Source organism: Raphanus sativus, chromosome 4 (genome assembly GCF_000801105.2).
Source record: "Raphanus sativus cultivar WK10039 chromosome 4, ASM80110v3, whole genome shotgun sequence".
NCBI lineage: Eukaryota > Viridiplantae > Streptophyta > Magnoliopsida > Brassicales > Brassicaceae > Raphanus > Raphanus sativus.
The window spans coordinates 10,443,745-10,470,434 of NC_079514.1; the positions used below are offsets into that span (position 1 = coordinate 10,443,745).

Consider the following 26,690-nt stretch of genomic DNA (forward strand, 5'->3'; position numbering starts at 1 on the left):
GTATATTTATATAGCTATGCGTGTGTATCGGTTGTGTCGAAATTCATATATATGGGACACAACAAAATATAGTGCAGAAGATTGCTTAACTAATCAATACATAATTGACATAACTGTAAACCGAAATTACACGTTCTTATAGTATGCGACACAAGTGTTTTACATCATCTAAGTAGTTAGGATTGGAGGGAGATAGTTAGACTTTTCACCTAAAACCTTTGCGTTAGTATCAGGAAAGAGTTCAGCGCCAGCAAGACTTGTTATTTCCCCGTTGCTACCAATGCTGATCGGATAACTAAGCAAATGCCCCGGTAGATCGTGATCTCGAGGGTACACTTGTGCTGCATATAGTCCCCATAGCTCGTCTGCCTTTGCATTAACCATTCTTATACACTCTTCGCTTTCGGGAAACTGGAACGTATTGGTTACAATCCGTAGATGTTCAAGCCATAATGATATCCTAAAGCTGAAAACTTGGCCCCTCGGCCTCATTTGATTGGTAGCTAGCAGATGGTTAGGTTGGTATGCTCCCATTGCGATCTCTGAGTCTCTACCTCCGTCCATAGACCTTTGGTTAATATTGGCTGATCCTATTATTATGTACTCATCATCAACTGCATAAAGAGATAGACTCAGCATGTTAAAGAGAGCTTAATGATTATTCTGAATGGGTCCATGGGCATTATTGGGCCGCTACAAAACATAAGGTTGAATCTATTTTTTTCTTGTCATGCAAGATAGGTTTTTGGCTTACCAATCATCATTTTAGAGTGGACATAGATCATGAACCGACGAGATTCTTGAGCTCTTGCGTAGTCAGAATTAGCCTCTGGTTTTTCCGGAGGGGAATACTCACCGGCCTTGTTAACTTCCCGGTTTCCGAGGCAGAAAAACGTTAAGTAATCTCTAGGGTTTTCATCTAAGCCTTTCTTCCGAAGAGCAATGATAATATCTGTATACATCATCTCCATTGTTCTTCTTTGCCAGTCTAGTATTGCTTGAACCGATGCAGACCCCGATTTACCCTCAGGCCATAAAGGAATCACTATATACACTGAAAACCGCTCACCTGCCTCGATCTTGCTCACAATCTTGAGAGAAATCTCTTTGGGAATAAGGTGTAACGCGTTGATCTCGTTTAAATTAATATCTCTTGGGTTCCATCCAAAGGAGCTTCCTAGGAAGTATTGGTTCTCAATGTAGATAAAGTGTTTGGCTCTCCTTATGGCGTTAATGTAAGCGTCTTGTATGCTTCTTTCAATGACGTTATTTTTTCCGGTGACAAGTCCTACGCTTGAAGCTTCAAGTGGATCCTCTGGGAACCCTTCAACTGCACCGTTATCTATTGACCGGAAAACTTGAACCGTCCAACCTTCGACATCGTCTGGTTGTACTATTGGTAGTGGCGGAACTGTGATCTCTGAGAGCCGTTCCATCGATACTAGGTACCTTCTACCATTACCTGTAAGCACACCAAATTGGCTGATAGTAATGAAATAACAATTGAATGATAATATATTGTTTTGATTTACGTGCAATTCTTTTTCACATTATGTCTATACGTCTACATAATATTGTAGTATTAAATAAGTCAGCCTTAAAAAGGTTTAAACGTTTTTAATATGTTTACGGTAAAGTCGTGATAAAATGTAAATTAAAAAAATACAAACTTGTTGAAGCATAAATTTGTTTGTTTCATTACCTTGTTTCATCCATCTCTGTTCAAAATTGTATAAAACATCCCACGCTGCAGGACCCTCAATCCTGCAGTGAATATCGTGCCAAGGCTCACGTGGACCGCCTTTCTTTATCGATGCGCCATCAAAGTTCGGCTGGTGAAAGTCATTAGAATGAACATTGTTCAAAGTATCAAACAAAGGATGCTCCTCAGTATCATACCTCCCATCACAAAGATCAATACCTCCAAGAAAACTTACTATCCTTCTCCTCGTTTTCAAACCATCCACCTCAGCGTCCACCACAATGGTTTTCTGATGGTGAGTAAACATCGCAGCCACACCAAACCCTTGAACAATGCTCTCACCGTTATCCGGGTTCCTTGGACAAAGGACGCAACGTACTTTCGTGTTCTTGAAGTAATCGTAAGTTTCTTGATCATGAGTCATCATCAAACCGTCTCTCTTAAACGCTTCGTTAGACGTTCTATCGTCCCACACAAGCATCAGAACGGTCACGTTTTCTTCCGCTTTTTTCTTTAGCAACTCCCCTAGCTTTAGGTTCCCTCCTGGTCTCGGCCGTTTAGGATCCCTGATCAATGTTATGTCGGAGTAGACCGACCAGCCAGTAATATATATCAACTGTTTTGCCTCCCATATCGCATCGAAAATATCTTCCCAGCACCGATGATGTATGTAAATCGCTTGTCCTCCCGCAGCAGTAATGTCAGGGTACTCACCAAGAACATGAGCGTCTTGGTAAAGCGTAACCTTGCAACCTTCTCTTTGGTTGAAAAACGCGTTAGGAACTCCTTTAAAGGGAGGTGATGATATTATTCCTTTGTTCCAGTCTACGTTCTGTGTTACACTAGTGAACTTCACACGTACATGGATTTTCGAACCTCCTTGGATCGGTCTCTTGTCCTGGTCTAAAACATCGAGCCATCGGTCTACAGGTTGTCCGGAGATGACTTCAGTGGCAAGTAAATAAGCTCGGCCGATCAAATTTGCGCCGATGGGTTCATCTTCTTTGATTGTGAATACGATTTTGGAGATTGAATGTGCGGTGTAGACATGGAATGATTGGAACCATTTAGTATGACGTTTCATCATGGTACGAGCCACCCTTGATCTGTCTAGGTCAATGGTTGCATAGAGATGTCCTCCTAGTAAATCTGTGCATGAGGCCGCTAGTCTCTTGATTTGGGTTTGAATCTTCTTCCCCGTCGTAGGTTCCTTGTCCCCCTAATAATCATTGTGAGTTTTTGTTTAACAAGTTAACTAACCTTCGTCAAATATTTCATATTCGCTACGTTATCCCATTTTTTAATATCTAAGACATGTACTAATATATAACATGCATACTCAGTAACATAAGATGTTGAACTTTTTAACAGTATAAATATATATTAGCATATTGATTATATAATCTGTAAGAAATTTTGTAAACAATAACAAAATACCCGATCCTCTAAAATAAAACAATACACAATGAAAATTAATTTGTAAATTAATAACAAAAATACACGATCCTCTAAAATAAAACAATACACAATGAAAATTAATTGTGAAGTTTTTGATCAACGATATAATCATATTCAAATTGGGACTATATTGATTATAGATATTAGGGTTACGTACCTTGCCCCGTAAACTGAATCTTGCACGTTGATGCAACTTATCGATTCTGTATATCTTTACTTCAAGAGTTCCATGAAGCAATAACTGTTCCGCCATATTGTTTTCACCTACAAACTATTCTACTTTCAGTTTAAAGTATAGGTTTGAAAAAAACTCGTGGAAAGTACTGATTCCTTCTATTTTTTTGTGGATGAGTATATATACTAGGCCTAATATATACTATAGAAAATAATTATAACAAACCACAAGGAACCAAATAATCTCCCTTTTGAGGATCTTTTTGAAAATGCTCCAAACCGCTTAGAAATTATGCAAAACATAATTAAGTTAGAAACATAATATATATAAGGAGAATAAATCGAATTCTAAAATGAAACCTTTGGATTAAGATTGTGGATTACTTGAGGAAACTGTTGAGACAATATGTTTACGTAAAGTATACCTTTTCTTGTAGACCAAACCGAACACAAGAGAAGTCCAGAACGGAATATTCTTCTTTTGGACATTACCTGATGACTCGTTTCTACAGTTTCTTGATGTATTATCTACATATTATTCCTTCCAATCGCATTATAATATTCTAAATTTGTGTCTACTGAAGTGACCATTAAACAAGAAAGTCTTCATGTACACACATAAAGAGAAAAGAATGAAAACATTTTTTGTTCTTTTTTCTTTTTCTTTTAAAGAATGAAAACATTCAGAAGGCAAAATATTAGAAAGAGATATATTAGTGAAAGTTTCAATGAGTAGGGAAGAATTTGTTGAGGCAGCAAGGTAGACCATAAAACTCATCGTTTCGGACATCGAGATTGTATAGTCGGAACTTTTCCCACCATTTCAGCCCGCAATCTTTCTTGGCTTCATCGCTCTCTCGAGATAATGTGCAATCAAGCACTATTGCTATCACTCCCGCAACGGTTGTGTGAGACATAAATATCACCCTTAACACATCTTCTAGCTGCTTTGCGTTCACATGATCGAAGAAAAAACCATATTATGAAAAGCATATGTTAAAATATTTTTTCTCAAAGTATCCAAGAAGATGTACTGACCCAACTGGCGTGATGATCAGACCGCCAACCTCCATTGTAGTATTCTCTAAAGTATTGTGGGATTGAAATAGCCATGAAAAAGGAAAATCCTAAGATGAATTTGGTGTTGAAGCTGTTGAGGTTGCAGAACTGTAGAAAGCTAAGCCCCGCAGAACCTACATTGCATTAGAAATTATTTTATTTTTCAATGAAAGGGACGAAGCATATAATATTGTACGAACGTGTAATTTTGATGTGATGAAAAGACTTACAGACAAAACACAAGACGATGCAGTAAACGGACGCCATAATTGGTAATGGTATGGACGCGAAAAAGGCTCCAAACTTTCCTGCATTTTGATCAAGATAAATAAAATACTAAACCGAAAAAATATTCACCAAAATCATTTGTACATTGGAAAAAGGTATAACAAAAAATACCAAAAATGGAGAAAAATAGCATGAAGGCAGCTGATATTTGTATCACTCTTCGACTTCCAATTTTTGTCATTGCCAAAAGTCCAACATTTTCTCTGAACATTAACGTTAATCATATATTCATATCATAAGCCTTTACTAGAACTTATAGTTATAGTCTCATAGATAGATAGATGCTTAATGATTAAAATTTTAGTTTAGAGGTAAGGTTCCTTACGTTGATGTTGTTATCCCTGAGACGCCTCCAAGCATGCCATTCAGTAATACTCCAACTCCCTACAAGATATTCATTCGAGTATTTGTAAGATGATGAAAAATAATAGTTAATAAACTGTTGAAATAAAAAGTGACTAATTAAATTGTTCTTAGACTAACCAGCCAGCCAGTACCACGGCTAATAACTGATGGTGGGATCGGGGTTGCACTTCCATATCTTGCAGATGCGTAGAACAAACCCGTCGACTGCAATAACATAGACACTTGCACTCTTCATAACCATAGTAAATTAAATTTTACATTTCCTTGATTTTTAATATTCAGTACTCGTTATAATTTCAAATCATCAATTTCATAACAAAAGAACGACCTCAAAGAGAGTGACGAAAGAGGCAGCCATCATCGCGAAAGAATCAGTGAAGTGGAAGGTTGGGCTTCCCCATTGGAAAGGATATGGCAAATATATCCTATTGTAGTTCACATAAAGAGAATAGAAAAAAAAATGAATATCTAGATAGTGAAACCACCAAAATAAAACATTCAAATAGAAGAACTGACCAAGGAGTGTTGGAGATGAGACCATTACGATCTGTACGGCAACTAATTTGAGTAGTTTGAGGCTTATGGTTATATACACCACTTGATGTGAGTAGCAGAGCTAACAACCAGACCAATGGAATGCATATCATCATCCCATAACGATCACATTTTGATCCGTCCCAAATCCCTCCTTGCTTCATCTTCACACAGCGGGGTAAATACTAGAACCCCACATAGAAAAAATTACGTTTATTGATGTATGTAGGTTATCAAATAAATTCATGTGTACTGATTTTTTTTTTCAAAAAAGCAATTGCTAGAGCTTTACCTGCGTGACTAAAACAAGTAAGATCAACCCGGGAAGTCCCACTTCAACGCAACTCGCCAGCTACAAAACAAAATATTTTCACATCATATAGATCATAATATGAAGTATTCAATAATCAACCATAATGAGTGTATATATAAACATACCAAAGGGAAGCCAATTTGGTAGAGCCCTAGTCCAACAAACGTGGCCGAAGGAGCAATTGAGAGTGGGCTTAGAAATCTAATGATCACGCAATTAAAAATAAACTTTCATTTGTTGGATGAATCCAACTTTCAATCAAGCAAAACAATGTTAACTATTTTACCTGGCGATATTTCTCCATACGCCTAAGAAACATACAAGAACTTGGAAACAGCCGGCGACAAGGAGAGCTCCTTGTATGCTTCTCATTGTTCTCACAAACCTCTGTTTAATTATGTGATCAAACAGGTTATATAAGTGAGGTTATAGTTTGTAAGAATAAATGATGAAATTAAGGCTAATACTTACTTCAAAAGGATCAGTGTAGTGGGTGAAGCGGGTTGAGGAAATGATGGAAGTGATAGGTATGATATAGGCATAGGAAGCAGCAGCTATCACAGGCAATCGAGTTCCAAAGAAAGAATGTAATAATGTTGTTACTCCAGATACAAATAGCATTGTTTGTATAACTCTAGCTTTCTCTGCCTGAGAAATGACAAAATATATTGGAAAAAAATACTGTTAAACATATATATATAAAAAAAAAGCGCATAAAAAATTAAAGTTCGATCAAAACTTACATCACCACCTCCCATGAGTGGAACTAAAAGACTTGGAATAAGAACTGTGATGCCAAGACTCAACAAATAATGCTGGAAACCCAACACTACCGCTTCAACTGCAACACGACAAATAATATTATTTGCACACAACATTAAAAAAAAAACTAATCTAATAAAATAATGCTTTGTTTTTTAAACATACGCCAAGGAGGAGGACTGTTGACACAATACTGAATTCCGGGAAGTTGTTCTTTCACCGGGTGGGGTTGTAACTCCACTGTCCTATTGCATCCTCCACTGTTGTTTGTGTTTCCGCCGCCACCGTTGTTGCGGTTGCCACCACCAGCGTTGTTGTTGCCTCCACCAGCGTTGTTGTTGCCCCCACCACCACCGTTGCGGTTGCCTCCACCAGCGTTGTTGTTGCCCCCACCACCGTTGTTGTTGTTGCCCCCACCACCGTTGTTGTTGTTGCCGCCACCATCGTTGTTGTTGCCGCCGCCATTTGCCATGGACGTTGTTACTTTTTTTTCGGTTTAAATGGACGTTGTTACTTTGTATTTCCTTTATTCAAAGTAAACCAAGGGTATTTTCGTAGCGAGTCGAAGGGTTGAGTAATTTGAAAAAGTTGGAGAAGATGTAGTGAGAAAGGAAAAGAAGTCAAAAAGGTTTGAGTTAGAACTCCTAAACTTTCTCCAACTATTATTTGTAAGTAAAACTATAATTTAAATTGATTAAATGAGTATATTTTTCAATTAATGTGGTAATAAAAGTCTTAGCAATGTCAGTTTTGATACATGGAATTTGAAATATAAAAAAATCCTATTGATATTTAGTTATTTATTATGACTTAAATATAAGTTTTGAAATGTTTGACTATGGTTCTCGAAATATTATGAACTTTGAAAAATGGCGACCATTAACGGTCGAAACGGAAATGTCAAAATCCTATTGAATACTACATTTGCCTCATGTTTTTTAACTCTAGAGTTTTAAATCGCTAGTGTTTAAAAAAAAAGAGTATTTAAATCGCTTAAAGGTCAAAATTAAAAAAAAAATATTTGAAAGATTTTCACCCGATCAAAGGTGAAAAAATTAGTATGCTGAGGTGTCATATGGAGTTTAATCAGCTGTAATTAACACGATTATTGTTAAAACAGTTAAAACATGGGTGGAGAATTACGCGGTTTACTAATTGTCAACTACTTAATTATGTCTAAACCCGTGTATGTATTACAAACAATACGTTGCTCTCTAGTTTCATTTCTGTTAACCAATAAGATTCTGCCACATCAGCAATACAAATCCTTACCGTCTTTTTGTCCCCAACGATCGATTTTTGTCTCTGTCTTTTCATCTCTCTCTAGAATTTCCCAGCGTATTCGTTGAATACCGTCCGAACTCTCCAGGTATGTTGAAGAACGATTCAATGTATATGTTCAGAGGCTATGTCTCAGCTCTTTCAAAAGCTATGATGCTTTAGGGTTTTAACTGTGAACGTGTGTTATCTTGTATAACACGTTACGTGAATCTATGCAGCAATGGAGAGTGAAGGAGGTCCCTTCAAGGGGATACTCAGAGATATCGAAGGTAGACGGAAATGCTACAAACAAGATTGGATTCTTGGCTTCAAAACCGGTTTAAGGTAACAACACAAATCTTTCTGTTGATTATGTATAATTGATGTCTAAATATGTAAACCAACGTCACATGTTATGCTTCTCACCAGAATCTTGGCTCCGACTTGCTATATTTTCTTTGCCTCGTCTCTTCCTGTAGTAGCCTTTGGTGAGCAACTAAGTAAACATACAGGTATTATCTATAACGCTTTCTTCCTTTATGTATCGTATATCTCATATAAGAGTGTTAACCTAGCTCTGATGATTAATATATATAGGTGGAGCTCTGAGTGCTGTGGAGACATTAGCTTCTACTTCTCTTTGCGGAATCATCCACGCCATATTTGGTGGTCAGCCATTGTTGATACTTGGGGTTGCGGAGCCAACCATCATGATGTATACTTATCTTTACAGTTTCTGCATTAGTAGACCTGATCTTGGTCGAGAGCTTTACCTAGCTTGGGTGGCATGGTAAAACTAATGAAAACATATTCTTATTGCTGCTTAACTCGTAATGTATATATCTGTTTTGATGTTTGATTAATTTTGCTTAATATATCTGCAGGGTTTGTGTATGGACTTCAGTTTTCCTTATCCTTCTTTCGATATTCAACGCATGCACAATCATCACAAGATTTACAAGAATCGCTGGAGAACTCTTCGGCATGTTGATTGCTGTTCTCTTCTTACAAGAAGCTATCAAGGGATTGGTTAGTGAGTTTCAATCTTCCGAGAGGGAACATCATGAATCAGGAGAGTCGGATTACCTCTGGCTATATACAAATGGTTTGCTTGCGGTAATTTTCTCGTTAGGTCTGTTAATCACTGCGCTAAAGAGCAGGAGAGCAAAGTCTTGGAAGTACGGTTTCGGTACGTCACTGTTTACAATTAGTTACTTGAAGTCGTTGTGAATAGATAGATACTCATTTTTGTGACTACTTAAAAAAACCAACAGGGTGGCTTAGGAGTTTCATTGGAGATTATGGTGTTCCCTTAATGGTCTTGTTCTGGACTGCATTGTCTTACACGGTTCCTAGTAAAGCCCCTGAAAGTGTTCCTCGGAGACTGTTCTGTCCTCTTCCATGGGAGACAGCTTCATTGTACCATTGGACTGTAATGAAGGTAAGATTCTGACTATGATTTTTAATCCAAATGTACTTACATAGAATTAAGCAAAAAAAACTTGTTTTAATATATACAGGACATGGGGAAGGTACCAGTAATGTATATATTTGCTGGGATTATACCTGCTGTGATGATAGCCGGACTTTACTTCTTCGACCATAGTGTAGCTTCACAAATGGCACAGCAGAAAGAGTTTAGTCTAAAGAATCCTTCTGCTTACCACTACGACATCTTCTTGCTTGGAATAATGGTTTGTTCTCACGTTTTTTTTAAGACTGATTCCATCAATAATATGTTTTCATGGTATAACAAAAAAGTTGTTATGGTGATCATTTTATAGACTTTGTTATGTGGACTACTTGGACTTCCTCCTTCAAATGGTGTTATTCCTCAGGCTCCAATGCACACAAAGAGTCTTGCAATTCTCAACCGTCAGGTAATTAATTAAGATCAAATACATATGGAGATCATAGTTTTCTTAGCCTGGCTTGTTCTTGTTTGCAGCTGACACGCAAGAAGATGGTGAAGAGTGCAAAAGAGGGTATGAAGATGAAAGCAAGCAAATCAGAAATATATGGGAGAATGCAAACAGTGTTTATAGAGATGGAGACATGCTCACCTCAGGTTTGTTCAGTAGCTGCTGATTTGAAAGGCTTGAAAGAAGTTGTGATGAGACCAGATCAAGGAGGAGATACAAAAGGAAAGTTTGATCCAGATGTGCATATAGAGGCTAACTTGCCAGTTAGAGTAAACGAGCAAAGAGTGAGCAACTTGTTACAATCAGTACTAGTGGGTCTAACACTTCTTGCTGTGCCAGTCATCAAAATGATCCCAAGCTCCGTTCTCTGGGGTTACTTTGCTTATATGGCTATAGACAGTCTCCCTGGAAACCAGTTCTGGGAGAGACTGTTGCTTCTCTTCATCCCTCAAAGCAGACTCTTCAAGTTAGTTAAAGATCTCTATATTTGTTTCCTTTAGAGAAAGAGAGAGAGAGAGGTTTCTCAATCACTGGTTTGGTTTCATCTTATTGCAGAGTCTTGGAAGGAGTACACGCTTCATTTGTGGAGTTAGTACCATACAAAGTGATTGTGACGTTCACACTTTTTCAGTTTGTTTACTTTCTCTTGTGTTATGGCATGACATGGATTCCTATGGCTGGGATATTTTTCCCGGCGCTATTCTTCCTACTCATAAGTATACGAGAACACTTGCTCCCCAAGTTATTTGATCCTCAACACCTTCAAGTGCTAGATGCTGCTGACTATGAAGAGATAGTAGTTGCACCTATACAACACTCAAGTTTCGCTTACCGGGTAAAGCTCCCCTGTTTTTTTTTTTTGTATTTTCTGGTGTCTTCATGAGAGGCTTTCTGTCAACAAGTGTGTGATACATTTTAAACCATTATTTGTGAGCAGAAACTGGGATCTTCTCGTCATTTATCAGAAGGTGAAGAAGAAGATGAGTTTCATGATGCAGAGATATTGGATGAGATGACTACTAGTAGAGGAGAAATCAGGATCCGAACCATAAGTTTCAAGGAGGTAATAATCAAAGTCTTTCATGTATATTTCTCATAAGTTTCCTAATTTGGTTGACCTAATGGAAGAAAATGTTTCTGTTTCAGGCGCCCCTTGAGTCTGAAGAGAGGCGTGTAACCTTTGAGCCACGTTGAAGAACACAATCATTTGGAGTTATTATTTTTGTATACAAATGTATCTGTGTCATCATACTGTTTAATGGTGGATAATATGTTTTCAGCAATTATAAAAACCTTTAGTTTGTCCTCAAATCAGCTTGGCTATTACATTCAAAACTATCTACCACTTGTTGCATAGACGAACGTTTCTTCAGGTCTTCCTCAAGGGCAAGGCATTGTTATATTGTCTTGCACATAGACATCCCCTCTTCAAGAGGATAGCTATTCTCTAAATCCGGATCAATCATCATCTATGCAATATTTTCCTTGTCATTTTGTTGGCTTCCTTTGCTAGGATTATGCGACGATTCTCAAAAACCAGTTAAGATCTCGAGGAGTATAACTCCAAAGCCGTACACATCCCCCCGCTATGTGGAACTTCCCTGCAGATAGTAACTGCAAACTGTTTAAGTTAGTAAGGAGCTACAAATTACTGAAATTAGCAAGGCCAAAAGTAGATTAATCAGTAAGGCCAAAAGTAGATTAATGCTGTCTCTTGTAAGTCCCATGCAGAACGAAAACAAGACCACTCCAACTTTTGTTTATGGCTGGAAACCTCTATATTCATAAATCAAAGTTCATATCTTCTGCTGCTAGATTATAATGATTAAAAATTAATATGGTCTCTCCATCCACTGCTTGCTTTATAACTCTAATGAACTATGTATCATGAACTTTGGTTTTCTTTATCTTTGTTGTGTAAGCAGAATCATATATAGAAAAGTTCTTACATGGAGCCTTCGTTTGCAAGTGAAGCTAGAGAGAGCGAGAGGCTTTGAGAGTATATGCGTAAGTACAGTGAGATCAGAGAAATAAAGTGTAGAAAATAAAGAAGATACAATTATTTTTTCGAGACCAAGAAAAAGTTCACACTGTTATGAATATTGTGTGATGTCTATTATGGAATGTTCTAGATTTACTTGATTCCTAAGTTTACTTGCTCACCAAGTTCTACTTGGTCTCCAAGCTATTGTATACCTATATAAAGGATACATTACTCAATGAATAAGACACACAAATTCCTCTCTTCTCTTCTCTTCTCTTCTTTATTTACAACACGTTATCAGCACGAGACTCTAAACCCTAGCTAAAATCCAGCGACCACAAAAACTCTAATTTCAGCCGCAACTTTAAACCGTCATATCTCCCTAACCGTAAGGATCCAGACGACGAGTAATATATCAAATTGAAGCTCTTGACGAGACGAATCCAGCGCCGCAGACCACGCATCAATCCGACTCCAGACGCGCCGTCACCTCCCAGTGCAAGCCGCGCCGTCAAAAATCATCCAAAACCCTAATAGCCGCCAACTCCTTATCTCTCTTAATTTCGATTTCTATTGTTCTTAGATCTCATACTAATCCAATTTTGAAACTTTCATTGTTGATTATTTAAGGTTTCTAAAAGAGGAACCAAGGAGAAAAGATCGGCAAAAATTAAGGTAAGATCTCAAGAACCCTAATCTTTACTTGTGGTTCAAGCAATTCGGATTTCAAACTTCTCTTCATCTTAAATCCGATTTAAAAATTTTGCGATTTGATTTGGTTGATTTTAGTTCTGTTTATTTTAAAATCAAAACCCTAAACCCTTAATAGTTTTACATGACTTTAGTTTTGTATGGACAACAAGTGATACCCCTTTAAGGATGACACGCTATATGTCCAAACAAAATTTAAGGTCAATGTTTAACCTAATCCTAAAAACAGATTTGAATTTTAAACCCTAATCCTTAAAGTTTAAATCTGATTTTAAGAAACCCTAAATCCTAAAATATAAAGCATGTGATTACATGACTTTCGTTTTGTATGGACAACAAGTGATACCCCTTTAAGGATGACACGCTATATGTCCAAACAAAACATAAGGTTAATGTTTTCCACATCTTTTGGTCGATGATGCACACCATAGTGTGGCTAGACCATGATTTTCTTTTAAGTCAATGATGCATACCAATAGGTATGACTAGACCATATGAAGTAAAGGTCGATGATACGTACTCTTAAGTACGATTAGACCATAAAACAAAATCAATGGTCGATGATGTTCACCCTCAGGTGCAACTAGATTTTTCACCTATGATTCACGGTGATCATCCACGATGATCCGCGTTGATCTATGATCCATGATGATCCTCGATGATCCGCGATAATCTACGATGATCAGTGATCCAAGGTGATCCACGGTGATCCTCGATGATCCACGGTGATCCACAATCACCGGTGATGGATGATGCGCACCACAGTGCAGCTAAATCACGATCCGTTTTATTTGGTCGAGGATGTGTACCGAATGGTACTACTAGACCATTAAATCGCATGGGTCGATGTAGCATACCATATGGTATGGCTAAACCATGCACTCTTCCATCCCACTATTTTCAAGGGATTTATAAATCAAATAAGTTGATTAAGTGATGGATGAGTTATGAGAAAGTAAATTTCTAAAGAGAATGCAAACTGGCCGTATGGCCCTCTTATTTGTTTGCTGGCAATGTGATTTAATTGTGTAATAGCCGAATGGCATTGGTCACACAAGCCATATGGCTTTATTGTTTACATACTAGCCGAGTGCCTTTTATTTCTTGGATAGCCAATGGCATCAGAAAATTGTATGTACTAACACAAATCATTTTGATATGATTCAGATGTCGAGACTCCATCACTCGGATTACCCAGCCCTTGATCTCAATGGAGACAATTACCTTGATTGGGCGATGAACACTTCAGCCGATTTAAAGTCTAAAGGACTTGGGAAGTGTATCAAATACGGCAATGATACCCTTGCATATGAAAGGCGTAGAGCTGTTTTGATAATGAAAAAGCATCTCGTGAAGGATCTGTATGATGAGTGTAGTTACATCAACGATCCTTACGATCTCTGGTCGAGATTGAACACCATGTTCTTCGAGCCACTACTAGATGAGTCCATGAAAGAATGGAAGGCTCTGAGGTTCCAGGATTATGAATCCGTGGATGACTATCACTTTGATCTTATGAGAATCACCTATAGTCTTAAACTATGTGGTGTAGTGATAACAAACTATGACTTGTTAAGCAAGACTCGTGACACGATCCATTCAAAGGAAGTGTTGTTATCACAAAAGGCTAAAGGTTTCACAACCTATTACGACCTTCTCTCATACCTTTCAGCTCTTGAGGAAAAGAAGCAGAAAAGGAAAGTCAACCTCGACAAACTCGACTATGTTATGGAGATAAGTGCCGAGTATCAATGTGAGATGATATACGGTGATGCTGAAGAAGCTAAGAAAAGAAAATTCGGGTGGACTCATATAGATGATGAGATTGGTTTATTCATTGAATAGAGAACCAAATGTGAGCCACGTCCAAGATGTTATTATGGACTGGCCGGCTATTGTTTAAGCCTTTTGACATTCTGATTTCATACTTATGATTTGGTGTTTTGTTTTAAATATAATTTGTCATTCAAATTTCATAGCATTAATAAAAGTTTTTCTTTTATCTTGATTGATTTGCTTGAAAAATATTTTTGATTGACAAATGAGAATGAAAACTCGAGAAGAGTATGTCTAGACCACCACGCCTAAGGCATGGCCTTAAGAGGCATGAAATTTATCACCTAAGACCCATTGAGAGAGACCCAAAATCCCCACTGGCCGTGGACAAGGATACCACAATAACCGTGGTTGTAGATCCAATCATGGTCCAGGAGGGAGTAAAGGTCGAAATGGCATTACAAGCCACATCAAAATGTTTTCAATAATAAACCAATGGGCAAAGTAAAAGGAAATGTTCCTTTAGCTAATGAAAATCGCCAAAGGCATACATATAAAAGAGGTCGAGACTACATTCTCCCTACTGATCTAATACTATGCTAAGGATCAGTGTGATAAGGCATAAAAGCCTAGGTAACCAGTAAGGTTCACCAACGAATTTATACACTTTATGGCATGACCGGATTAGCCATCCTGGTCTGAACTTGATTAATAAGGCACAAAGAGTTATCCCATAAGATCTCACGTTGTGAAACATGTACACAAGAGAAACTCAGTAGGCTTCATTGTTCCAAGCAACACGAAAGTATAATCTGATCATGAGGATAGTGAGAACAAAACCCGTGATCATGACCAGACCACAAATTCGTGTATCATGGTCTAAAACCATGCTGACCGTCCATGCATTACGTTTAAGTGAGGACAAACAAACGTACTTTATAGCATGTTCATGAGGGGGAGAATAAACACTCCGTGTGGTCCATGACCATACTATAAAACCCGAACATGATAAGCATGGCTGAAGGCCATAAGGCATTATAGCTTGGCCGTAAAAGGCATAACCTATAAGGTTGAGACTTCAAAAGTCTATAAGCTTGGGTACACCACAAGAATACATGTATGAAAGATAAGATACATCAGGCCATATAAAGTGAGCATAGATATTCCCGTTTAAAGATGATAAAGGGTCATAATCCAGATATAGACCATCCTAAGAGTCTATGAATAAACCACCACATACCTATGTGCCATCTAGGATGGAATACCTCATCTAAGGATGAGATGAAAATCGGGAATATATGTTGGATAAGAGAACATGATCTTTCTCCCACGAATTCAGTGAGACCATGAGCCAAACAAAGGTGATCATATTGTGGCCAAGGTACACGGATTACATACAAGATGAATCCGACTATCCAACATCATGGAGAAAGCTATAAGCTGGTAAATAGAAAGTGAAAGTGGAATGGTTTTAACCATCCAAGTCTTGGCAAAGATCCTCGGACCAGATATATATGTACTGGACGTCCATAAACAAAGAAAGAATGATAGCCAGACAGACCCGAAAGAATGACTAATTCATACCAGCTTAGCACCACTATATAAATGTCCTAGTAGAGACATAATCAAGTTGCTGTAGAAGTCTATACAAGATAGACAAGTATGTTCCATATATAAGGAACCTCGGATAGAAAGAGATAAGGTGCTCATAATGATAGATCCGGGTTCATGAAAGAGAAACCATACTAGACAATGAGATAAGACCGGCCGGTCCTAAGGTACAGGTATCATACAATGTAGCCTTGCAAACTACAAAGTATTCAATGATCCTGATAATAATAAAATCTCAATCGATTGTATCATGTCTAGAACGCGATAGAACGCGATGGAACATTATATAAAGTGTCGACACATACACACACTCATAAGTGATAAAGAGAAAGCACTTGAGCATAAGAGATATGCGAGGATCACTAACCCACGTAAGAGTACTCATAGAATGAGACGTGGAGTTAAACCCAAAGAATGTATGAGATGGGCGTATTGGCCAAATACATAAGTGAGACGCCATCTAACCAGTGAACAGATGAGTCTTGTGAGGAAAAGAAAATCGTGAGCAGTAGAACATGAAAGTACAAACAAGTGGTCGTACATGTTGCTACATAAAGCATTCAATGGAATGGCTTGATCACACAAGGATACTCACAGGGACTAAGGAACAAGGAAATAAATTCCTAATGTGGTGAATGCTACTACCCAATATCGAAATCTGGACATCTAAGAAAGATGTAGTAGACATTAGATATCTCACTGGATATAAAGGTAATATAAGATACCTTGAAAGATGAGAAAGAAGTTCTCATAGAACAACATCGTTCCTGCGTTGTTCATGGACTGAAATGCAGCTGCATACACACGATATGATAAGACTAAGTGATGCTTAGTAGAAAGTTCTATAAGAACGTTTCAAATCAGTCCATATAGTAGTCAATATATTCCTTGTGTTTATACTTAAAGAAAGGATGATTAAGATGATTGATTCTTGGAAAGGCTATGAAGAGACTACGATGATCTATAGTAGAGATCATTAGCCGTATATGAATGTTGGGATCTATGATCCAACGTACCAAGAATAGATTGATCAAATGGTCCGAGAATCCATCGGATTCACGACCAAAGGGAACCATACCGACTAGGATCATGTCCGACCTAGTTCGACCTTAATCATCACTGGTCCCGACCAATCCATCCCGTCCAGCTTGTTCCGACCAGTTCCTCTAGGTCTTAAATCCGACCTAAACCATCCAAGTGAGAGGAACGTCCTATTGACCAAAAAGTGGCTTAGCTTTGATTAAACTTCAAACTATAACACAATAGCCACTTCATGAACATAACGTGGACATATACTAAAAGTTCATAAAGAGTTTTGGTCAAAGGATATGAATAAGATATATAGTGGACAAGAACATAGTCCGGATGGATTATGAATGATGTCATGATCCAGACAGATCATGGACATACAAAGACATTCATGGTCGAATTTATCTAAGAGAGATAAACTATATGATCCGAATGGACCATGAATATCATGAAAGCATTTTGTTGATGCAGGTTACCAGTCCGATCCACACAGTGCTAAGTCCCAAACCGGCTATGTTTTCACATATGGAGGCACGACCATTTTATGGAGATCAGTCAAGCAGACTATATCAGCCACATCATCCAATCACTCGGATATATTGGCGATCCATGAAGCAAGCAGAGAGTGTGTCTGATTGAGACTCATGACACACCATATTCGGACAGCATGTGGGATCACGGATGGTAAAGACGAGCCGACCGTTCTTTACGAAGACAATACGGCCTGCATAGCTCAGCTCAAAGATGGTTACATCAAGGGTGACAAGACTAAGCATGTTCTCCCCAAGTTCTTCTTCACCAACGATCTTCAGAAAGAAGGAGAGGTCAAGGTCCTCTAAGTCAGATCTAGCGAGAACTCAGCCGACCTCTTCACTTAGGCATTACCAACATGCACGCTCAGGAAGCTTATGCAGCAGATTGGTATGCGATCACTGAGAAGCCTTCAGTGATATTCACTTCAGGGGAAGTAATGCGACTGTACTCTTTTTCCTATCCATGGCTTCCCGTTTTTACCACATTGGGTTTTTGGGTTTACCATGGAAAGGTTTTAACGAGGCAGTATTCCAAACGCATTACAAACTCTAGACGGTTATGGCATTACAATCTCGGTTTTTAACGAGATAGCATCTTACACGCATAATGGACATCAAGGGGAAGTGTTATGAATATTGTGTGATGTCTATTATGGAATGTTCTAGATTTACTTGATTCCTAAGTTTACTTGCTCACCAAGTTCTACTTGGTCTCCAAGCTATTGTATACCTATATAAAGGATACATTACTCAATGAATAAGACACACAAATTCCTCTCTTCTCTTCTCTTCTCTTCTTTATTTACAACACACACCATTTTTTTCTATTACAAGTAGTGGCGGAGCCAGCTAAACTTTCCATTGGTCAGTTTCATAAAAAGTACATATTATATGGGTCAATAAACTAAATCTGTAACGTTTTCTTAGTTTGTTTTCTCAAAATACAATTAAGACTATTCAAAAATAATAATTCATGTGGGTCATTTTATCCTTCTCCTAGAGAAGTGGTTCCGCCACTGATCATAAAAATCTTTTATGATATCTTAATCCTAAACTAAAATTTACTCTAAAATCTAGATTTTGATTTATCACTATCATCTAATCCAAATATCCTCTGAATCTAGACTTCAAATCTTCCGACACTCTCGAAGAAGTGTCGAAGAAGTACGTTAACAATTGTGTCCACACACCTAACACATAAAGCAATAACACCAAAATCTTAATCACATAAACACTAAATAAAGATATATTTTGCAGTGTATTGTTTAAAGAGGTATGTTTTTCTTATATAGATAACCAAAATTTGCTCTCTAAATTCTTCCAAAATCTACTTAAACAATTTTTTTTTTCTTAATGAATAACTCTCTTACTTTTGTTTCAAGTAATATCCTTTACAATTTATTTTTCAAGCTTAACAAATTCACAGTCATCATAAAACGCGAACTCCAGCCAAATCCATATTCATGATAACGCATGTAGTACTGGGCAGAATGATTCAAAATATACATTTTCACTATACCTCTCTACCAAAAGAAACATCCCTCAAGCATGTTACTCTCTCTTGTTATACATGTAAAGGAAACTTAGAAAAACAGATCCTCATCTCTTTTTTTTCTAACAACAGATCCTAATCTCTTGCGCTGTTTAATTACTCTTTAGGCCTCAAACTGCAACACAATTTGCTTTGTATTATTATGCACGGTTCATCTGAACACTGTACTTATGTTTAAGATTGTATGATACTGATGCTTAATGTAAGCTTAGTTTAGCAATGGGTTATGTTTACACTAAAAAATGCTACTACAAGTGTGTATGTTTAGACTTCAGCAGATCCTCAAAGATGCCACTTTAAAACATTTTTTACATGAATCATATACAGCGATGCCTTGCACGGGTCATGGTGAATAAGTATTCGGTAGATGAGGATAAGGTAAGGTATTATATTTAATAGATTTGTCAGTAGAAAACGATATGAATTTTTATTTGAAGACATTTCCATGTGAGTCACATTAGTACAGGAGGGTCGGACATGAATAATGAATGGATTAATTAACAAACAAACAAAAAAAGAGACAATTCTGAATTCAATGTGAGTAACTTCCTTCTATTATTTTGCCTTAAAATTGCCAACTATTATTGCTGATTATTTAGACAGTTTTTGTTGTTGTTCTGTGCATACTAAAGAAGCTTTTGGAAAACCTTTTTCATTTGCGCTGATCAAAAAGCTCAGACGGTTTTGTATCCCCGCTTTATCAAAAAGCAAACCGCATGTCGGCAAGTGATTTTGTGTAAATCTCAGGCGGTTTTTGAGCTAATCTTGGTGCCTTTATGTTCGAATTTAGACCACCGGCCGACTAAGATAACCACTGATTCAAAGATTGGCTGTTAGAAACTCTACTCGAAGAAAAAGCAGCTTCTAGCTCATAAATTAGAGTTTTCAAATGTTGTTAGCTCAACTAAAACATAAAAGACAAAACTAAGAAATAACACGATTGAGTGAGTTTGAGACGAAATTAATATTATACGTTGTAGTTTTAGATTATAAGATTCACTATAAAACTTCTAAGTAATTGTAAAATAATGATTTGAAGCTATCTATTACATTGTTTAACTTGGGCTCTGAAGAACTACACAATTCTAGGTTCATTGTTCTAGTATAGCATTAATCATATGAATATAATAACGGACCTCAAATGTCTTGTCTTTACAATATGATGATGAACCTAATAATACTAAAAGGTTATCTATAGTTAGCTTGTGCGTATATGGAGAGATGAGGCCAATGGGCCCGTAAAAGAGTAAAAGAAGTGTACAAGGAGGAGGAAACAGATGCATGATCCTGCCTTTTGCACGTCTCCTGTCGCTATCTCTTCTTTCTTTTATACCGGCCCGACCCACTCGTTCGTTACCAACCGGTCCCACCCACGTTTCCGACGGTTTCTCGTCCCTTCATTGTATATCAAACAGCTATCATGGTTCGTTCGAATTTGCTCTTAAGTTTCCTAGTCAATATTTTCTGCTGGCTAGTAGCTAAAATATCGTTAAACCATAAAGTAACTTGCACACAGTTTATGTAAATTCGTGCAGCAGCTCAGAAGGTCATATAATTGAAAACCAACAAAGTAATCAAATATATGTTGCGGTTAATATTTTTTATTTATTTTATTTTTGATAACATTGAGAAATACAGTCCTATACTGATAGAATTGGCACACCCTTTCTTGAGCTGATAAACACGAGAATAAGACGCAGTTCTGAATTTCTGAGGCCATCTCTCTGGCCAACTTTGGAAACCGTATTCCTAGCCAGTGAACGGTGCCCTTCATAGCCTACACATTTCTCATTTCTATAATAAAAAATACATCCAAGAAACCGTAAGAAAAAACGCACGAAGAGACAAATCAATGAAGACAAAAGACTTAAAAATATCTTTCAAAAAAAGAAGCAAATAAAACTCTTTTAACTTTGTTTTTGGTGTAACACATGCCACGCCACGATAAACGATTCTCCTCGTAGTATCTCCACCGATAATTCTATCAAAACGACAAAAAGATTAGCCTATCACAGTTATCATAAATTCATAATTAATCAGACATGTCACATAGATTCAAACGTAAAGATTAGTAAAAAGTATATATCAATTATTTTCACAATCGTAGACTCAAGTGTTTACATGTGTTAATAGCATGTGGATAAGAGATTGTCGCATAATCACGTTTAGTGTCTCTTTTTTTGTTCTTTGCTTGTGGTCGTCTGTCTTCCCCAGTCAGTCACCGCCTCACCATGACATGACTATATAATTATAAAACAGTCCTAGCATTAAATCCTAAACTTAAAACTTTTTATATCAATAAGGTTCCAAATCTTGAAAAGCAGTGAGGTCACTACCCCACGTGGGACACTTCGAACTACATCAGTAGGCAGTGGCACACACTCGTAATTCATAGCAACCTCGAAGGGCACTTTGATAGCTTCGGCTCCTTATAAGCAATACCTCAACTCTCTTTGTTAATTACTTTCTACAATAAACACTTTTATCTCTTTTCTCTCTTCCCAGTGTTCCTTTACAATGTGGGGCGTCACCGTCGTGTCTCTCGTCCTTCTTCTCATTGCCACAGCTAATTCCGCCGTTGTCCCCTTCCGTGATGGTAAGCTTCTTTACTTTACACAATTATAACAATTCAGATTTACTACTATAAATAAAACTACAATTGTTTTTTAAAGAAAAAACTCGAATTCTTTCTCTATTTATTACACAATAGTACTGAAACGTAGTCATTTTCATCTATTTTTCGTGAGCGGATGGTAAATTACAAATTTAACCCTGTTTCTGACACAAACACACGCTGTAAAGTTCTTGGACCATTTTCAATCAATGAAGTTGAGTGGGCCCACTAGGGAAGCTAAGCCATGTTATACACAGGCCCAGTTGGGCTGTCTCTCAGACACACCTCACGTGCCTATATCTTCCTTTTTTTTCAAAATTAATTATTTTTAAACTACTAATACTGTAAAGGGCAATACCGTATTTTTCACAGGTATTTTACCGAACGGCGACTTCGAGCTAGGACCAAAGCCATCCGACATGAAAGGAACCGAAGTAATAAACAAGATGGCAATCCCGAGCTGGGAAGTCACGGGTTTCGTCGAGTACATAAGCTCAGGACACAAACAAGGAGACATGCTCCTCGTTGTCCCCGCCGGAAAATTCGCAGTGAGGCTCGGAAACGAAGCGTCGATCAAACAAAGAATCAAAGTGGTGAAAGGAATGTATTACTCGCTCACTTTCAGCGCCGCGAGGACGTGCGCTCAAGACGAAAGGCTCAACATCTCGGTGGCGCCCGACTCTGGCGTCATCCCGGTGCAGACGGTGTACAGCAGCAGTGGGTGGGATCTATACGCTTGGGCGTTTCAGGCGGAGAGTGAGGTCGCTGAGATAGTGATTCATAATCCAGGTGAAGAAGAGGATCCAGCTTGTGGTCCTCTCATTGATGGTGTTGCCATGAGAGCTCTTTACCCTCCACGACCAACAAACAGTAAGTAGTTACTCTGTTTACTCTGTTTTTTTACAGTTCTTGAATATAGGGTTGTAATCATGGTTCTAAAGATTGATATAGGCAGACATCAAAAACTATTTTCTTAAAATCTAGTTTAAATAATTTAAATTAAACAATAATAATATTTATATATATCTTCAAATTTGTCTATTTTCTGTTAATTTTGATAAATTCATCAAAATAATTTTATAATTAAGAACCAGTCTAAAAGTTATATATTAAATAAATCAGCAGTGATAAAAAAAATAAATAAATAAATAAATCAGTATTGGTTAAAAATAATAATAATAAAATAAAATAAATCTGTATGAATTTGGTTGTAATCATTACAGCTTCTATGTTTTGAATTGAACAGAGAACATTTTGAAAAACGGAGGATTTGAAGAAGGTCCACTAGTACTACCAGGCTCAACCACAGGAGTTTTAATCCCACCGTTCATAGAAGACGACCACACTCCTTTACCCGGATGGATGGTAGAGTCTCTCAAAGCCGTCAAGTACGTAGACACGGAACACTTCTCAGTCCCACAAGGTCGCCGAGCCATCGAGCTGGTGGCGGGCAAAGAGAGCGCCATCGCTCAAGTGGCTAGGACCATCATCGGGAAGACTTACGTCCTTTCGTTCGCGGTCGGAGACGCCAACAACGCCTGCAAAGGATCGATGGTGGTCGAGGCTTTCGCGGGAAGAGATACGCTCAAGGTGCCTTACGAGTCGCGTGGCACTGGAGGGTTTAAACGTGCTTCGATACGGTTCGTGGCGGTTTCGACCAGAACTAGAGTTATGTTCTACAGCACTTTCTATGCCATGAGGAGCGATGATTTCTCGTCTCTGTGTGGGCCTGTGATTGACGACGTTAAGCTAATAAGCGTTCGTAAGCGGTAGATGGATGAATTTATTATTATTATTATTACAAGAAATGAAGTGTGTGTGGGGTTTTATTTTCAAAAACTAAAAAAAAATACTGTCTTTTGGTGTGTTTTGCTTTTTATTCAAAAGATATGTATAAGGTGACGGTTTATTTAGGGTTATAATGTATTTTCTTGTATGAGAAGGCAAATGAAAGGTTGCCATTTATAGAGAGTTGTCTACAAACTTGCAAGAATAAAATTCAGTAACATGAAGATGATTGTGTTACTCTTTACTTTAAGTTTTTGACCTGCAAGATGATTTCTCAAATACACCATTAGAGCACCTTTATCGGCACTTCTTAAAGCATTTCTTAGGTAATTAATCGTGAAATTTAAATCAAAAATGCTTAAAAACGGAACAGACGTATGTTAAATAAGAAGTGTTTTACGTTGGTTCTTAAGGACACGTGTTGTGTTTTGCGGGCTTTGTGTTCTTCTCTCTCTCTCGAAGCATTCTGTGTCTCTCTCTTCGCTCTGTTTCGTCGAAAGCACCGCGTCTCTCCATCTCTCCTTGACTAATCCGCTGGGTGATTTCTTCATCTCTTCCTTAGGTACTCTCTTCCTTGTTGATCTGTGCATTTAACATTCGTTTGATTTTCTGGGTTTTGTTGAATTCAGTTAGAAAAAAGTTTCTGGAATTGAATTTGATCGATTTAGGACTTGGATAATATAATTATTGCTCTATTGATTCGAGAGCTTTAAGAAAGTTGGAAACTTGCAATTGCAGTTCTTCATCTGGGTAGATCTAGATCCCGATCCCGAGTATCATGTTGAGAACAGAGCATCTGGTTTACATTTGAGTAAGCTTTAGTTACTGTTTGTTACTTGATGCAGTTTAATCGCAGCTATTTCATATGGCATTGCTTCAATGGCTATGGTCTTTATCAACAAAGCTGTTATCATGCAGTATCCACACTCCATGACTGTTCTTACTCTACAGGTAATAACTCCTTGTTCTTGTCTGTCTTGTGCTTTGTTTAAAGTCTCGGTTTTTATTGTGCTGGTGGAGGAGCTGTTATCATGCAGTATCCACAACTGGTACCAATGTTGGTATTAGAGTTAGTGAGTTTGATGTACGTAATTTGTTAAGTGATGTCTTTTGTTTAGCCAGCTAACTTTGTTCTCTGGCTGTAGGTATGTGGCAGTTGTATGGCCTGATGTCCTGTACTTCTCTATCTACAAGGTTAGTGACTGGTCCACTGCGTTGCTTGTTCTCATGTAATTTGTTTACTGCTGTCTTTTGTTTAGCCAGCTAACTTTGTTCTCTTGCTACTCTTTTTTTTATGTTTGTATGTTTCCTGTTTTTGTTATTGATGAGGAGCATTGCGTTGCTTGTTCTTATGACTTGTTGCATGTCCTCAAAGCATATGAAAAAGAGTGAAAGACTAGTAATGAAAGTGTTCTATATTTTTTCTAAGAATCCACAATGAAGAAACTTGCAATAAACCACCTAAATGTTTAAATCTTTTTCTAAATCTCTTAACTCACTTTTACACTTCAAAAACTATTAAAAAATAACTAAGAGACCTTTTAAGAGGTCTAGCGATAATGATGCTCTTAGGGATAAAACTTATCCTATAGTAATTATCCATGTTGCAAAAGAGAAATAAGAAGTTTTAGCTTCAACATAGCATATTATGAGAAACTTACCACAAGAGTAATTAACCACTAGGCTAACTTAGGAGAGTGGAGAGGACTCAAATCTGCTTTACTCGTTGCGGAAATGCAGTCTAACGGCGGTAACCACTCCTCTCGAGCGTTCGAGTTCGAAAACGACAGTGTCTCCTTGCTTCAGCTTGTACTTGCGACATACAGCAGCCAAGCCACTGAAGCAAGGGCAACCTCCGTAGATCTTAGTGGCTGCCTCGATTTTTTCGTTGGGAAGAAGGTAAAACATGGGAGAATCATGGGGACCAAACTGCAAACCATACTTCGCCGTCACCAGATGGCTCACATACTAGACACAAAAAAAGAAATGGGGAGAGAGAAGACAAGTCTTAGCTTCAGGCCAACTAAACATAAACTCAAAACTATATGTGCAAAGAAACTAAAGAAAGAAGCTGTTTTATTTTTATTACCAGAACATCATTCTTTTTACCAAGCGTCTTCACAAAGAAAGGGTTACTCGGATTTGAGAGGTACTGCTCAGGATTTCTGACAAGATCATCGACCTGTCTCGCTCCACTTGCTGAACAAGAAGAATCAAACTTAGAAAGGAATAGTTTTTGACTCTGAGAAACATGAATATGATTCGTTCTACAATGAATATAGTCCTACCAGATGCAGGTGCAGAGGAAGGAGATTCCAATGGAGAGTTCTGAGGAATGGGGGTAACCACTTGAGCTTGGAGAGGTGCTGAGGTGATCTCTTTCAAGTGGTGCGAGTCTTGTTTATAGATTCGCACTTCAATGAACATGGTGTCGACGTGTGTGAAGAGCAAGACATCATTTGGAGCTAAGAAGTTATCATTCACGAACTCATCCCAATCTTCTTCTTCCATAAACAGACCTCCGTTCTTGTCTCGCTGGAGCCAGAGTTGCCAGGAATTGCCCCAACGAACACTGAACACCACTCTGTGTTCAAAAGCTCCTGGCGCGCTTCTCACAAACTCTTCCGGAATAATCCTCTTCAAAAAAAAAAACAACAAATCAGAAGAGTTGACATACAACAAAGAATACTAAAGTAAAAATTGTCATAAAAAGGGGTAAACACTAGACATGAAAGGATGATTACATTTTACTCTTCTAGCAAAGCAACTCAACAGAGGATATATATATGTGTTAAGCTAAACTGACTCCGATTGAAAGAGTCGAATAACAGTTGAGTACAAAAGAAAGTATTGAGAGTTGTTAGTTGTTACCATGGGTTTAGAAGTCCAAGTTTCTCCCAAAGACAAAGACTTGCAGAAGCGAGGCTTGCTCACATTATCCTGCACCATATTATTTACACTCTTCCCCGACATTTTCTTCCCCTGTTATTGCATCATGTGTAAATATAATCAAAACCACACAGTAAACTGACAACAACAAAAATGTGTACGGTCAATCGGGGAAGATCCCTACCCCTAGGCGTTGGTGGAATTGTGGGAATTTACAGTATGTTTATTTTCAGAAGGAAACAAAACAAAGAAATGCGTAAAACGCAAGTAATAATTAGAAGAATCGTTCCCTTCGCTGCGGCTTTTGCTTCTTCTCTCTATTTTCCTTTTTTCAAGTCTATGTGCGTTACTGAGAGAGGATAGAG

General features: G+C 37.8%; 6 protein-coding genes and 1 long non-coding RNA gene across 8 annotated transcripts; 4 read left to right on the forward strand and 3 right to left on the reverse strand.

Annotated features, from left to right (window-relative positions):
• Window positions 1-27: 27 nt before the first annotated feature.
• LOC108852996 (phospholipase D alpha 3) lies at window positions 28-3,611 on the reverse strand. Of its 2 annotated transcripts, none has more exons than XM_018626461.2 (5): window positions 3,561-3,611; window positions 3,318-3,431; window positions 1,703-2,921; window positions 755-1,462; window positions 28-614 (listed from the first exon to the last, which is right to left on the reverse strand). In XM_018626461.2, exons 2-5 carry the CDS (start codon window positions 3,411-3,413, stop codon window positions 169-171), a joined length of 2,469 nt encoding a protein of 822 aa, XP_018481963.1. In that variant the 5' UTR covers window positions 3,414-3,431; window positions 3,561-3,611; the 3' UTR covers window positions 28-168. The 2 variants fall into 2 exon arrangements, with proteins under 2 accessions (XP_018481963.1, XP_018481964.1); XM_018626462.2 differs by having other exon boundaries at window positions 3,318-3,424; window positions 3,561-3,608.
• Window positions 3,612-4,059: 448 nt separating this feature from the next.
• LOC108850232 (putative nucleobase-ascorbate transporter 10) lies at window positions 4,060-7,536 on the reverse strand. Its single transcript, XM_018623801.2, has 15 exons — window positions 7,518-7,536; window positions 6,822-7,139; window positions 6,638-6,735; window positions 6,366-6,542; window positions 6,181-6,281; window positions 6,020-6,095; window positions 5,874-5,933; window positions 5,564-5,766; window positions 5,376-5,472; window positions 5,165-5,251; window positions 5,007-5,065; window positions 4,793-4,884; window positions 4,624-4,701; window positions 4,373-4,527; window positions 4,060-4,278 (listed from the first exon to the last, which is right to left on the reverse strand). Exons 1-15 carry the CDS (start codon window positions 7,534-7,536, stop codon window positions 4,060-4,062), a joined length of 1,839 nt encoding a protein of 612 aa, XP_018479303.2.
• Window positions 7,537-8,157: 621 nt separating this feature from the next.
• LOC108833647 (probable boron transporter 6) lies at window positions 8,158-10,937 on the forward strand. Its single transcript, XM_018607061.2, has 10 exons — window positions 8,158-8,261; window positions 8,346-8,428; window positions 8,514-8,706; window positions 8,801-9,105; window positions 9,191-9,357; window positions 9,437-9,610; window positions 9,701-9,796; window positions 9,865-10,304; window positions 10,394-10,673; window positions 10,776-10,937. Exons 1-10 carry the CDS (start codon window positions 8,158-8,160, stop codon window positions 10,935-10,937), a joined length of 2,004 nt encoding a protein of 667 aa, XP_018462563.2.
• Window positions 10,938-11,933: 996 nt separating this feature from the next.
• On the forward strand, window positions 11,934-14,541 carry LOC130510766 (uncharacterized). Its single transcript, XM_057007384.1, has 2 exons — window positions 11,934-12,497; window positions 13,701-14,541. The coding sequence occupies exon 2, from the start codon at window positions 13,701-13,703 to the stop codon at window positions 14,376-14,378; it is 678 nt and encodes a 225-aa protein (XP_056863364.1). The 5' UTR covers window positions 11,934-12,497; the 3' UTR covers window positions 14,379-14,541.
• A 6,932-nt stretch (window positions 14,542-21,473) lies between these two features.
• LOC108855935 (protein DUF642 L-GALACTONO-1,4-LACTONE-RESPONSIVE GENE 2) lies at window positions 21,474-23,686 on the forward strand. Its single transcript, XM_018629865.2, has 3 exons — window positions 21,474-21,630; window positions 22,021-22,518; window positions 22,895-23,686. Exons 1-3 carry the CDS (start codon window positions 21,552-21,554, stop codon window positions 23,419-23,421), a joined length of 1,104 nt encoding a protein of 367 aa, XP_018485367.1. The 5' UTR covers window positions 21,474-21,551; the 3' UTR covers window positions 23,422-23,686.
• A 151-nt stretch (window positions 23,687-23,837) lies between these two features.
• Window positions 23,838-24,867, forward strand: LOC130511475 (uncharacterized). Its single transcript, XR_008944936.1, has 3 exons — window positions 23,838-23,998; window positions 24,282-24,387; window positions 24,582-24,867. It is a non-coding gene; the product is annotated as an uncharacterized LOC130511475 (long non-coding RNA).
• Window positions 24,868-25,014: 147 nt separating this feature from the next.
• LOC108852502 (B3 domain-containing protein At5g25470) lies at window positions 25,015-26,656 on the reverse strand. The gene is made up of 5 exons (XM_057008491.1): window positions 26,510-26,656; window positions 26,308-26,418; window positions 25,725-26,073; window positions 25,526-25,635; window positions 25,015-25,404 (listed from the first exon to the last, which is right to left on the reverse strand). Exons 2-5 carry the CDS (start codon window positions 26,407-26,409, stop codon window positions 25,156-25,158), a joined length of 810 nt encoding a protein of 269 aa, XP_056864471.1. The 5' UTR covers window positions 26,410-26,418; window positions 26,510-26,656; the 3' UTR covers window positions 25,015-25,155.
• Between the last annotated feature and the right edge of the window lie 34 nt (window positions 26,657-26,690).

What these genes read in the sequence shown, in the direction of transcription:
- LOC108855935 (XM_018629865.2), top strand. Translation starts at nt 21,552, where the DNA reads ATGTGGGGCGTCACCGTCGTGTCTCTCGTCCTTCTTCTCATTGCCACA. An exon ending in CGTTGTCCCCTTCCGTGATG is followed by an intron (nt 21,631 to 22,020) that starts GTAAGCTTCTTT and finishes TATTTTTCACAG; the next exon opens with GTATTTTACCGAACGGCGAC. An exon ending in CCCTCCACGACCAACAAACA is followed by an intron (nt 22,519 to 22,894) that starts GTAAGTAGTTAC and finishes TGAATTGAACAG; the next exon opens with AGAACATTTTGAAAAACGGA.
- LOC108852996 (XM_018626461.2), bottom strand. Translation starts at nt 3,413, where the DNA reads ATGGCGGAACAGTTATTGCTTCATGGAACTCTTGAAGTAAAGATATAC. An exon ending in ACAGAGATGGATGAAACAAG is followed by an intron (nt 1,463 to 1,702) that starts GTAATGAAACAA and finishes GTGTGCTTACAG; the next exon opens with GTAATGGTAGAAGGTACCTA. An exon ending in CCACTCTAAAATGATGATTG is followed by an intron (nt 615 to 754) that starts GTAAGCCAAAAA and finishes CTCTTTATGCAG; the next exon opens with TTGATGATGAGTACATAATA.
- LOC130510766 (XM_057007384.1), top strand. Translation starts at nt 13,701, where the DNA reads ATGTCGAGACTCCATCACTCGGATTACCCAGCCCTTGATCTCAATGGA.
- LOC108852502 (XM_057008491.1), bottom strand. Translation starts at nt 26,409, where the DNA reads ATGTCGGGGAAGAGTGTAAATAATATGGTGCAGGATAATGTGAGCAAG. An exon ending in TTCCTCTGCACCTGCATCTG is followed by an intron (nt 25,636 to 25,724) that starts GTAGGACTATAT and finishes CTTCTTGTTCAG; the next exon opens with CAAGTGGAGCGAGACAGGTC. An exon ending in GTAAAAAGAATGATGTTCTG is followed by an intron (nt 25,405 to 25,525) that starts GTAATAAAAATA and finishes TTTTGTGTCTAG; the next exon opens with TATGTGAGCCATCTGGTGAC.
- LOC108833647 (XM_018607061.2), top strand. Translation starts at nt 8,158, where the DNA reads ATGGAGAGTGAAGGAGGTCCCTTCAAGGGGATACTCAGAGATATCGAA. An exon ending in GGCTTCAAAACCGGTTTAAG is followed by an intron (nt 8,262 to 8,345) that starts GTAACAACACAA and finishes GCTTCTCACCAG; the next exon opens with AATCTTGGCTCCGACTTGCT. An exon ending in TTGCAATTCTCAACCGTCAG is followed by an intron (nt 9,797 to 9,864) that starts GTAATTAATTAA and finishes TCTTGTTTGCAG; the next exon opens with CTGACACGCAAGAAGATGGT.
- LOC108850232 (XM_018623801.2), bottom strand. An exon ending in CACTCATGGGAGGTGGTGAT is followed by an intron (nt 6,543 to 6,637) that starts GTAAGTTTTGAT and finishes GTCATTTCTCAG; the next exon opens with GCAGAGAAAGCTAGAGTTAT. An exon ending in ACTACACTGATCCTTTTGAA is followed by an intron (nt 6,282 to 6,365) that starts GTAAGTATTAGC and finishes ATAATTAAACAG; the next exon opens with AGGTTTGTGAGAACAATGAG.